The sequence below is a fragment of the Peromyscus eremicus genome, chromosome 1 (genome assembly GCF_949786415.1).
Source record: "Peromyscus eremicus chromosome 1, PerEre_H2_v1, whole genome shotgun sequence".
Classification (NCBI taxonomy): domain Eukaryota; kingdom Metazoa; phylum Chordata; class Mammalia; order Rodentia; family Cricetidae; genus Peromyscus; species Peromyscus eremicus.
Genome location: NC_081416.1, coordinates 32,759,241 through 32,772,659, shown reverse-complemented (window position 1 = coordinate 32,772,659; position 13,419 = coordinate 32,759,241). Strand labels below are relative to the sequence as shown.

Here is a 13,419-nt window from a genome sequence, read left to right as displayed (position 1 = left end):
CCGAGGTAGCCACTGCACATTCATAAACCTGAACAGACGGGGAATTCAGTGATGCCTCCGTGGATCCTGGACACTGGACCAGTGGCAGTGTCTGCCTGGCCTCTCCTATGTGTCCAAACAGAAGGTGCCTTAACCAGTCTTACCTCCTGAGGTGACAAAACAGGCAACTTTCTAATTTGTTTCCTTTTGAGGTGGAGGTGTCAGAGTCCTCCAAAGCATTAGGCATTCATTGATCAAAGGGAGCCCTGGGGACCCAGAACTCCAGTTTTGTACCCTCTGCCCCAGGAGTCCCCTGACCACTACACTCTTCCTCACTTTAAGGGGCTCAGAGACCCCCCAGTGTCTCAAGGTCTGGTCTCTGGGATCTCTGTGGGACCTCTAGAAATGTGGGGTATCCACCAGAGAAGACTGCTCAGACATGGGTTTAATCCAATAGAAAGTCTTTATTAGCCAGCCAGCCACTATACTGGGTGTTCTGGATCCCAGTGTAGCCCCAAGCCTTTCTCAGGGTGAGTTTTTAAGCACAAAAAAAAAAAAAGCCCCTATATTCTGGATTGACATACTTCAGTTAACAAGAACAGTTAGCCAGAAGCAGAATTATAGAATCCAAACAGCAAGGTTAGTACATTTAGAGACTTTCCCAGAACTATGGACTTTGATGGACTAGGCCTTTGTTTTCATTTGGGGAGGTGGTACTTTCTCTATGTGCTGAGTTTTATGACCTGAATGGAATCCCATAAATGGAGTCAATTGTGCTAAGGTCTGGGGACTTACTTAAGTCTGGGAGCCTGTAACAATACCTTTTCCACTTCCACACTTTCTTTGTGTCGTAAGCTCCTTTCCCATAAAACAACATCATTTGGCAGCCCCCAGCCTACCCTGTCCCTAAGACACCTCATACAGCTTCAGAGGCAGACTCTCATCTTGCTCATTCAAATCTTTTACCCACATGATGTTATTAAGATCTTTACCCACATCACTTGCTTGTTTTTCTGTGACTGTTATCTTTTCTCATTTTTTATGTGTATTGTTTTTTCATAGTTCACAGGGTTCCTCTTTATATCCAGACCATAGTGAAAGCAGAATGCTCTGCCCATGAGGAGTGCTTAAGAAATGCTTCAGTATTGGGTGGGAGACACCATCTCGAAGACCCCAGCTCCCTCATCTCAGCTCCTAGTCTGGGTGGACAGTCAGATCAGACATGATGCCCTGATCTGTGACACACAAAACAGCGTCAGGATAACCACAGTCACATGTCCTCCCAGGGGGTCCTCACTTCTACTTCTTAAGGGCATTGCCTAGCTGACTTATAACCATCCTGTTTCCACTCATTCTCATAAACTGAGCTACTCACCCACTGCTGACCGCCGTGAACCACGTCAGGCTTCTCGAGAAGTCAGTGAATAAAACAGATGCAGAAATGAGAGCTCCGGGGTGGGAGGGTGGGAGGGTGCCTGCCACTCAGGGGACAGAAGGCTGATGAATTTGGGCAAAGTTAGGGGGTTATCAGTTCATTTTCTTTCAGAAACGGGGCTGTCCTCTGCCAGTTGCTGCATTTCCATTGGGAAATGTAACTGGGCTAGATTATAGGAATGACTGTAAAATACCTGGTGGGGCTGGCAGAAAAGTGAAGCCCCCCCCCGGCACATCTGGAGGGGAATCCAGGCAACAGAGAAGAATGTGGGTTCTGAAAACGGTCCAATTTCAGATGCTGTCTCTGCTGCCTCTTGGCTTTAGAACTTGAACATCCTACAGGGCTGTCCTAGCACTCATCTCTCAGCAACACGGCAAGAGTGAGTAAAGACGCCCGTGTTAAAAGGTTACTGTGGCAGTTAAATGAAACGTGATACTAAAGGGTGAAATGAAGGAAAACTAAGTCACCTCCCACAAGATTCCTGCCTTCTTTCTGAGCACACAGGTCTGTGGTAAGAATAGGACAGATATATTTTTAACCATTGCTTATCTTATCATTGTGAAAGAGAAGGAAACAGTTATAATAAAATAACATAGAAGAATATGCAGGCTTAAGGGACCGTAGTGAAGAGACAAACACACAGTGACTCAGAGCAGCTGTGTGTTTTCCCATTAGGTAATACTCAGAGATAGAAAGTGCTCTAAGCAGCTAAATGACTACATTCTATAAGTCATTCAGTGGCCCAGGTTATTTTCATCTTCTTGCTCTGCCATTGCCACTCTCCTGGACATTGTCCCTGTTGATTTGTCAAAGCAGGGTCACTGCCATATTTATATTTCTGCCTTCAGAGAGGAAAAAGTGGTGGAAGAACCTTTGATGTTTTACACTAAGATCCAGAAGACCTATTCTTGGTCTGAACCTAGTTGATGTTCCTGGCGACACCTAAGTGTTGGCCTATGGGTCTGGAAAAAGCAGTCTTTTGAGAACCATGTCTATCTAGTAACCTAGCACTAGGAGGGATGGAGTAGATGAGAGGAATAACCAGCAGGTCGCCACAAGGTAACTGCTGATCAGCTAGGCGGACTAGATGGTCTGTTCAGCCCAGAAACTTGGACTGGCACCTCTCATGCAGCGATGTTAGGCTTCACACAGGACTGAGGGATGACTTAGCTACCACCTTTGCCCTCAAATACAGTCTGAGGAAGCTGAAGTCTTCAGAGGTGAGCAGAAACTCCACATGTGGAAGATCTGTGAGGAAAGCTGGACAGAACAAAGATTCCCAAAGGTACTCAGGCAGGAGCCTGACTCACAGTGCTATATGCAGCATGCACTTAGTAGTGAAGAAGTTAGCATTTTGCAACATGGCTTAAGCATGCAGGCTCTTACCTTTTCATTCTTAGTGATCACATGCTCTTGGATGAAGAGGATTCGTACAGAACCTGGGCTTTGGGTCAGGCAGGTCTGGGTCTGCAGCCCTGGCTGTGTCGTTTCTTTGGAGGCAGTGACCATAGACAGATTATTTAGCATCCCTGAGGCTCTAAAGTGACTCAGGACTAAGTGGTGTCTAAGACTCTCTCAGCTAGACTATTGTAGATAGAATTCTAAATGGTCTTATTAAATAAGAAACACAGAGACAAATGCAGAGTTAAAAGCCCAGAGATCAGAGCAGTAGCCAGGAGCTAAGACCACCTTATCTTGCCACTCGCTGCCGTCCTTCCCCTGAGAGAGAGAGACCTTCTTCCTGTGTCCTGTCTTTTTATTGCCTTTCTGTTCTGCCTTCTCATGATTTCCTCGTCACTGCCTGTCTATACAGACCTCCAGGTCTCTATGGTTGGTACTGGGATTAAAAGTTCAGATCACCTTGCTTTGGATGTGTCCTTGACCACAGAGACTCTGCCTGCCATGTGATCGGATTAAGGGCGTGTGCTACCACCGCCTGACTCCCGCTTATGGCTCGCCGTGACTTCTGATCTCTGGGACATACAAATAAAATCACATTTCAGCACAAATAAAATATCACCATAGACTATTCCATGGTTCTCAACACTGTAGAGCGGGGGTCAGGAGCAGAGCAGCCAGCAGTTCAAGCCCTCCTTCCTGAATAGTTTTGTACAGTTTTTCTGATACGGCAGTTGTTGAGTCTGTATTCATTGCTCCACGAGTCTCGGAAACAGGCATAGCCTCTCTTGTGTGTCCACTCATTGCCAAGTTGTGAACACCCCCATGGTCCTTTCTTCTCTCCATCTGGCCAACCTGAAGGCACCCAGAGCTCTGCGAGGGTGTCCCCCAGCCTCTAAATTACTCTTCTCATCACCCCTTTACTATATGGATGCTGTCCTCAGTGCCAGCACCTCAGTGCCAGCACCTTGGTTAGTCCAGACAAGCTAAGGGTCAGTTGTAATCACTCACACCAAGACCTGAATGGCTAGATTTCATATGTCACCACTGTCTGGGATATTCTGCTTTTTCCAAAGGATCGTGCTAGTCTTTCAAATCAGATAACTAGTAGTACAGATTCTAAGCCCCTGAGTTCTTACCAGTGAGGGAGAAAATTAACTTTTGAGCTGAGGGTTTTTCCTGCTTGAGTGGGAAGGGCAGGGTGATAAAGAGAAAGGAAATGGAGATAGAGATAGAGACGGGGTAGGGATGACAGATGGGTGGGTAGGTGGGTAAATGGAATGACAATGTGGCAAAAGGCACAGGATCTGGGTCCAGACAGTCTGGAGTGTATCTCAGCTAAATCCTTCGCTGTCTAACTTTGGGGAAATCTCTCAGCCTCACTTTTTCACCAGTGGAAATGGAGATCTAAGCAGAGACTACTTCACTGGGTAGCTGTGGCAGGAAATGAGCTTCCATGTGAGGAGAGGTGTGGAGGGAAGGCTTCACCCCACGGCTGTGCGGTGGGGACCCCTCAGAAAGCCACCCCAGTCTGGCTGTGAGCCGGCCTGTGACAGGATTTTGATTATTTCCTTCACCCAGGTTGGACTGAACCTAAGGTCCCCAGAACATCACCACTTCACGTTGTCATCCCATCGTGCATCATTGCTTTAATCTTCCTAGCTGCAGTGATAGCCCTGAGAAAGAAGCTCTGTGGAAAGCTGTGTCCTAGAAATAGGTGAGTGACCCACACACAGTAGGAGCTTGTGAGCTGAGGTGTGAGCCGAGGTGTGAGCCAAGGTGTGAGCCGAGGTGTGAGCCGAGGTGTGAGCCGAGGTGTGAGCCGAGGTGTGAGCCTCTGCTTGACTCACAGCAACCTGTGGCCTACCATTCTCCACTGCAACACTTCAAGCCTAGGAGGACTTTGAGACTGCCCTGGGGACTTTTTACCTACTCCAAGAAGAAAATTCAGGGAGTTGAACCCATACAGAGATTTCTTTCTTTCTTTCTTTCTTTTTTTTTTTTTTTTTTTTTTTTTTAAAGAAGATGTTTGTTTCTGGACTGAAAGAGTTTGCCTTGTGCTCGGAGCCTCCAGAGTGCTGTCTGGCTAATACAGGTGGCATTTGCTGGTGAGAGGTTGCCAGGAGCCTCTCTGAGGCTTCTGTTAGCTTCTCGTTCTGGGCATGAGTTGGGTTAAACCTCCCTGGTCTCCTAGGAATCCACCCCTTCTGTCTGGGTAAGGAATGGAGAGAGAGAGGCTTGGGAGCCTTCTCAGTTTGGGCAAGTCTTTGTGAGCATCGGCTTAGCCTGGGTCTTCTCATCATTTGCCCCTCTTCTACTGGACCTGCTGGGGCTGGGGTATGCCTGCAGCTTCACGTCCTAAATAGAGCTGTTCTTGTGTCTGTCTGTTCCTCACTTCCTGGAAAAAGCCAGTCTACAAAATCCCCAGAATGTATGTAGGCCTATCTGGTGCTTTGCTCAGCGGCACCTAGGCAGTACCCGGTGAACGTCTTTCCACATCTACACTGGCTTTGTCTGTCAAAAAGGAAATGGTGTCTTTGACTAATGCATTTGGAGTGGGCAGCACCAGCCAGGCGGGGCGGGGCGGGGGTGGGGGCGGGGGAGGTTTTGGAGGCTGTCATCCTACACTGATGGGGACCTCATCTGCGTCCTCACCTGTTGAAGTCCCATGTGTTTTGTCCATTGCCCTTTGTGGGCATTATCCGGGCTGACCCCGAAACCTCTAACTGCAGAATTCAAGGAACTGTTGTCAAAAGAAAATAAGATCTCAGCATTCAGGGGGCGGTGGGGACTGGAGGATGGGGCTGTCAAAGGCAGCCTGGGCTACTCAGTGAAGCCTAGCCTCAGGGGAGAAACTGTAAGGAGGAGGAGGAGAAAGGGAGAGGGAAGACCAGTGAAGGGGGGTGGAGGAAAAGGAAGTGAAGGGAGGGAGGGAGAAAGGAGAGAGAAGAAAGGACACAGGAGAGAGGTGAGAGGAAGAGACAGAGGGGCAGGCGGGAGTTTTTCGTTTTTGAGTACACAGGAAGGGAGTGGAAGAGCAAAGAAAGAGGACACTGAGTTTGTTCAGCAGGACTTTGGTTTTTACATAAAGTCCTCTCTGTCAACCCGTGATCTCGGACTGCCGTGGCAAGTGAAGCTCGCTCAAGTCTTACGTCCTGCCCTTTACACTGATCTTACAAGCCGAGTTCCTGGCCTGGGGCCTGAGAACCCCTAGCCACTTCGAAAGGTCAGCTTAACCATTCACAATAGTCAAGTTGTGGGATCAGCCCCGGTATCCATCAGTGGATGAATGGTTAAAGAAACTGTGACATGTGTTCACAATAGAGTACTAGTCAACCATAAAGGAAAATAAAATGATGTCATTTTCAGGGGGGGTGAATGAACCTAGAGGTCATCATTTTAAACCCAACTCAGACAGTGCAGGCAAATATTATATTTCCTTTCATATACAGATTCTAGGTTAAAAAATAATACATGGACAGGGTACCTGCACAAGGGGGAAGGAGGTACAGGATGGGTAAAAGGAAGTGGATATGATTGAAGTGCATTGTATACGTGTGTGAAAAGCCATTATGATTAGGCTGGAGAGATGGCTCACAGAGGACCTGAGTTCCATTCCCAGCACCCACATCAGGGAGCTCACAATCACCTGTAACTCCACTCTAGGGGATCTTATGCCCTCTTCTAGCTTCCCAGGGAGCTAAGTCAGTCCACCAGAGTGCCTGATTTGAGCTGTTACTGAGGGTCTAGTGTGTAAGGGATTGACTGCGACAACTGTGGCTAAGACAGGAAGTCCCCCCTACCACTTCAGCCATGTATGTCTTGCATTGGGACCAGTGGCAAGTGGCATGTGAGGAGGCCTTAACTGTCATCCCCTACCACTGTGGTGTATAGTTCTCTAGTCCTGCCTGGTAGAATCTCCGTTTCCTCCAGGTATCTACAGCCACTGTGAAAAGGTCTCCTTGCCAGAGCAGATCCCCATGAAGACCACATTAAACTGTCATGGCTGAAGAGGTAGGAGGGGCTTCCCGACTTCGCAGCAGCTGCACCATTAACCCCTTCTACACTAGACCCTCATGAGGAACCTGAGTCAGGAGCCTTAACTTGTCTCTCTTCAGTTCTTTTTGGGGCCATTGTTGTCCTGAGACTGAAGTAAAGATAGAGAAGTCTCTATCTCTTTCTTTCCAGAAGTCTCCTCGGCCCTTATACAGATTCACCCACCTGAGTATCACAACTCATGGTGCCTACTGGAGGACAGCCATTTCTGGTCCATAAAATGTCTTATTAACCATTCCTTGCAAAGAGCCATTCAATAGTTCAAGGATCCAGAGCGACACGATGTGTTCCGGAGAAGACGTTGGCAAATTCCCCGGCAAAAATATCAAGTTCTGTTATCACTAGGCCTAAGTTTCATGAATGTGAAAACTGTGTTTCTCTCATCAATAGATATATTTGCAATATCTAAAAACATTATCTGGTATGTGTAAGATGATGCTTAATAAAACCGTAAGTTTTTTTCTATTTTTTATTCTATTGTATACATACATGCATGCATGTATGTATGTATGTATAATGAATTGTAGACATTTCATCCCCCATTCCTCACTCTTATTCCTCTCCCTTTCCTACGGACATTCTTCCCAACAAGCCCCTCCTCTGCTTTCTTCTTTCTGTGTGTGACTCACTAAGTTTAAATGGAGTTGCTTGCAGGAGCATGGGGGGAAGTTATTTAAAGAACAGTCAACATGTCAGTGGCCACACCACTGAAGAAAATGACACCAATCATCAACTGCCAATAGCCCCTCAGAAGGGGGTGGGCACCGTGGCCTCCTCTCTTATCCATGATGAAATGTTGACAGGACCAGTCTTGTGCAGGTCTTGAGTGGATAGCCATGCTATGCTGGGTTCCTGAATGCAATGGCTATGTCAATCTTTTTGTTGCGCATCTCCCCACCCTCTGTCCCTTACATTCCTTCTTTCCCCCTCTTCCATAATGTCCCCTGAGCCTTGTGGTGGTGGTGATATAGATATCCCATTTAAGGCAGAACGTCCCACCATTGCTTATTCTTGGACTCTGGCCAGTTATGGGTGAGCATGCGAGACCTGCTCGGACTGATATAACAGCCATCTGTGGCCATTTGAGTTTAGGACTTGGTAGCCATATTTAAAGCATTTACACATGGTAGCTAGAGGATGTAATAGCAGACACTGTAGATCAACATTACCATCACTGCAGGGAATCCTATTGCATGGTACTGTGAGAAATCCCTTCTAAGTTCCTTTTCTCTTAATTGCGAGTTTTGCCTAAGGCAGGGAATGGCACCTTTATTTTTCCCAAGCAGGAACTGAGGTTCTGAAAAGCCATGTGAAAAAGAAAAGAAAAGAAAAGAAAAGCCATGTGATCTCCCAAAGTCACACAACATAGACTCGAATGCAGATCCATAGGTCTGTCAAACTCTAAAACCTGTGACCTTTTCATGACAAACCAGTTTAATAAAAACTAGCAATCTGGATAGTATTATCCATAGGAGGGAAGAACAAGTCTTAATCTAAAGAACTGAGTGGACTGTCATTCATATATTGGGCTAGTCACAAAGCCAAATCAGAGTCCCATAGCAGTTACCTGCCACAGAGTCTAGATTTATAGAATTTATTAACTGTGGGTGACCTAAATGAATGAGGATTCCAAAAAACTTGGCAAGTGGTGTTTGAACATGCAATGACTAATAACCAATTCAAAGTGAAATGTATAGTGAATCTGGTGTTTGTCGGTGCTTACCCATGCTGCATCACATCGCTTCATTACCACGTGGTTCTGAACATGCAGCACAGTCACTTTATACCCTGCATGCTGTCACAACAATGCAGCACCAAGGACTGCTGCAGAAACCATGGTCTGCTTTGAGACTGTTTTGTGTTATGATTTGCAGTGTTTTTATTGAACATACAAAGCTTTATCACCTTACTGAAATATAATGCTTTAATTACAAAAAAAATTGTTTCTTTATCAAGACAAGGTCTCACTATAAAGCTCTAGCTGTCCTGGAACTCACTTTGTAGACCTGGCTAGCCTGGATCTCACTGAGATCTGCCTGTCTCTGCTTCCCAAGTGCTGGAATTAGAGGTGTGTGCCACTACATGTCACACAAAACACTTTTAATATTTTTCTACCGTCATTTCTCAGCATATATCAAACTCGTATAACTTTTTATTTAGTTGCATTAGAAAATGGGGGTTGAAAGTAGAAAAGTCTGGAACAAGTCTTCAGATCTTGAGAACTGTATTTCACAAACTCTGGGCAAGAACCAGGTTTTGTGTGTATGTCATGTATGTGTGTTCAGTTTTCAAAGTGTTGTTGGTACCTTCATAATCTACACTGTAAATGAATTCTTAAAAACTGCAATGGGCCGGCCGGTGGTGGCGCACACCTTTAATCCCAGCACTCGGGAGGCAGAGCCAGGCGGATCTCTGTGAGTTTGAGGCCAGCCTGGGCTACCAAGTGAGTTCCAGGAAAAGGTGCAAAGCAACACAGAGAAACCATGTCTCAAAAAGCCAAAAAAAAAACAAAAAACAAACAAAAAAAAAACCCTGCAATAGAAAGCCAAGTCTGTAATCCCAGGCTCAAGAGGCTGAGGCAGGAGAATTTCTAGTTTGAGATCAGCTAAGGCTACATAGTTTGAGGTCTGTATGTAATGAAAAAACACAAGAACATAGTAGTCCCAACTTTTATTCATATTTTATTTTATCCATGTATACATGCAGGTGTGTGTGTGTGCACACACATACGTGTGCAGGTGTGTGAGTACATACATGTTCATGCATGACAGGGGCACATGTCTATGCCTGTGTGTGTAGAATACTGATATCAACCTCGGGTGCCATATACCTTGTTTTCTCCACACAAAGTGTCCCTATGGGATTTGAGGCTGGCCACTGAGCCCCAGGGATGCATTTGTCTCCCAAGCATGTGCTACCACACTCAGCTTTTCACACGGATGCTGGGGATCAAGCTCAGGTCCTCATAATTGTGCAGCAACTGTTTACTAAGTTATCTTCCCATTTTTATTAGATACAACAAATAGAACACATTTCAATAACAGAAAAAAAAAAACAAAATAACAAAGTAATGTTTATAAAAGTCTCTAAGTTTTAGACTCAACTACTAATCCTCGTCTGATCATGAACCGGTAACTAGCATTTGTGCAGCCAACACCAGCCCAAGGAGTAGATTTCCAGTGGTCCTAAAGGATCGAGTCAGAACTTCATAACTATCTAAACCAAAAACCAAACAAAGACTGTGGTTTCTGGCCTAAGGCCCATGGAGAGCAGTAACATTGTTACTGCAGAGAGGCTGCCCCTGAAAACGGCCACACTCCGGAACAGCTCCTCTGAGTTAACCACTGGGCTCCTTTTAAACACAAATCTTCTTGAAAACCACACGTTGACACATTGGTTTTGTTACGGGATTGACCCTTGGAGCCCAGGCCAAGGTCAGGATGCTCAGGATGGAGTTAGCAAAGGTCTGATCAGCAAAGAAGCAACAGAGGCTATCCTGGACAGTTCAGCCAGCTGAGTGTCAAGGGAAAGAAATCTGATGGGAAAGAGCAAGTGCAACCAGAGGTTAAGGAAGAAATGAAACCAGAAAAACTTGATGCTAGCAGCAACTTGTTGTGCAAACTTGTGCTTTTGTTCTCGAAGCAACTCTGACATCAGGTTTTTACACCTTAGTGTAAATTAAGCAACCAAGCCTTGTGTTATACTCCAGGATGGGCAGGTATAAAGCGTCAGTCGAAAAGGTTGTTCAAAAAAGCCAATGGAAACCCACTATTTTACAAGCTATATGTATTTTTCATCTAATCTATGCATTCATATGATCTACAAATTTATATTAAGGAGTTTAGTTAGAGTTACTTTACATAGGGGATAATGATAACATTCCTCCCAGAAGCCATAGGTTGCCACATAAGAAGTCCAGTGGAAGATGTGGCATGGCTTCCCTCCAGTTGTTGCTCAGGGGTATCCTGGAGACTCCCAAAACAATACAAGCTTATGGAAGACATGGGACACAGAAATATTAAGTCAGTTCCAATGGAAGCTTCTTCCCTGCTGGCCCGCTTTCATAGTGCCACAGATACAGTGCAAGCTGCAGGTGGGGTGAGCCATCAACATCTTACCCAGCTGAGAATCCTGTGAGCTGCAGTAATGACTGGCATGGCAAGATACACCCACGGGTGTGGTAGTGGCAATAATGTCAGGGGTGTAACCCGCCGCATTCTGATGGAACTTAAGGCCCACTCCACAGGAGTGACTGCATGGCTGATACTGTATCTGTGGCCAGGAACCTATGACTGGAGAGTTTGTAGGTTCTGAGGGTGAGCCTGCGACAATGATTTTGCTAAAAGGACAATCGTATCAATCTGCTCTCTAAATTTGTATCTCTATATTTATAGATTAGTGCAGTTCCCAGATTTCATCAGGAAGTTTCTTTATGCAGTGGACTGGGGTTAGCACAGACACTCACAATTGCACGAAGTTCAGAGAATACTTGTCCGTGGAGAGTTCAGCTACCAAAAGGACATCTATATCCCACCCCACCCCTCTAAGCTTATGGATTGTCGTAGTTAGGGTTTCTATTGCTGCAACAAAACACCATGACCAAAGAGCAAGCTGGGGAGGAAAGGGTTTCTTCTGATTACACTTTCCTATTCCTGTTCATCGTGGAAGGAAGTCAGGACAGTGTACTGAGTGGTTTTGTGTGTCAACTTGACACAAGCTAGAGTCATCAGAGGAAGGAGCCTCAGCTAAGGACATGACTCGATGAGATTCAGCTGGAAGGCATTTTCTCATTTAGTCATCAATAAGGGAGAGCCCAGCCCATGGTGGGTGGTGCCATCCCTAGGCTGTTGGTCCTGGTTTCTATGAGAAGGTGGACCGAGCAAGCCATGGGAAGCAAGCCAGTAAGCAGCTTCCCCTCCCCCATGGCTTCTGCATCAGCTCCTGTCTCAGGACCCTTCCCTGTTTGAGTTTGTGTCCTGACTTCCTTCAGTGATGAACAGCAATGCTGAAGTGTAAGCCAAAGAAACCCTTTTCCTCTCAAACTGGCTTTTTGGTCATGGTGTTTCATTGCAACAATAGAAACCCTAAGACATTAGACAGGAACCCAAACAGGGCAGGAACCTGGAGGCAGGAGCTGATGCAGAGACCGTGGAGGAGTGCTGCTCACTGACCTATTCCCTATGGCTTGCTCAGCCTGCATTTTCATAGAACCCAGGACCACCAGCCCAGGGATGGCACCACCCACAATGGGCTGAGACCTCCCCCATTGATCACTAATTAAGAAAATGCCTTACAGCTGGTTCTTATGGAGGCATTTTTCCAATTAAGATTCCCTCCTTCCGGATAACTCTAGTTTGTACGTCAGGTTGACATAAAGTCAGCCAGTACAGAGACCATCAAGGAGGAAGAAGCAGATTGTAAGAGCCAGAGTTTGGGAAGGACAGGCACAAACAGTGTCTCCTGGACATCGATAGGACTGCTGTGCTCATGAATTCACAACACCTATAGCTACCTGCACAAGACCCGCACTAGATAGAGCTTTCACAACGTTCTAACATAAAGCCAGGAGGAGCTCAAGAGCCCCCACACCTATCTGAGAAGTTATTGACAGTTGATGTGTTCTTGGGAAGGGAAAATTGGTTTTCTTTAAGTGTGTGGTCCCTGGTAAGTTGGCCCTGCTCTGATGGATGGTGATACTGGGGCAGTATGGGGAGAGGAGTATGGTCAAAATCCATTCTATGCACTTAACAAAACTCAAGAATTAATAAAACATATTTTAAGTGACTGGGAGGAGTAATACTGAAGCTAGACATTTCTGGGATTCTTGTTTTGCAGACAGCGAATTCCACCACCACAATACAAAAGTGAACAGAACTATGAGTCAACATGGTTTTGCTTTTCTTTCTCAGTTCCTTCCCTATCTCAGCCTGAACTGATAAATTCAATTATCCCCCAGTATCCATGGGAATTGGTTCTAGCCTCGCTTAAATTAACCTTCATTTCCCTTTGGTAAAATGGCTCAATATTTGCAGATAACCTATCTACACCTGCACAGAGGCTTGAAATCATTTTGATTACTTAAAATACCTATTACAGTGCAAATGCTTTGTAAATATTAGTTACATTGTGTTGTTTACTGAATAATGACAAAAACAAGTGTGGATTAGTTACTTTTCTCAATGCAGTAACCAAAAGCCAGACAAGAAACAATTTCAGGGAGAGGTCTATTTTGGATTATGGTTTGAGGGGCTATAGTCCATCATGGAGGGGGAAGGCGTGGGAGCAAGTACCTCCACGACATTGGGAGCATGTGTACCAACTGCTGGCTCATATCTCAGTTCCACAGGAAGTACCCATGGAACAGGAAGTAGGAACAAGCTATTGACCTCAAGGCCAAACCCCAGTAACCTACTTCCTCCAGCTAAATCCCCCCTCATTAAGGGTCCATGCCTTCCCAAACGCATCACCAGCTGGGGACCGTGTATTTAAACACAGGAGCCTGTGAAGGGCATTTTTCCTTCAAATGGTAACAAAGTCTGTGCAAATGTCTT

At 45.8% G+C, this 13,419-nt stretch overlaps 1 protein-coding gene across 1 annotated transcript in view; it reads left to right on the top strand.

Moving 5' to 3' along the window:
* Positions 1–13,419, top strand: part of Pdcd1lg2 (programmed cell death 1 ligand 2) — a 30,940-nt gene that overhangs the window by 13,785 nt on the left and 3,736 nt on the right. The window contains exon 4 of the mRNA XM_059253771.1: positions 4,394–4,529. Coding sequence (XP_059109754.1) covers positions 4,394–4,529 — 136 coding nt within the window. The remainder of the gene's footprint in view (positions 1–4,393; positions 4,530–13,419) is intronic.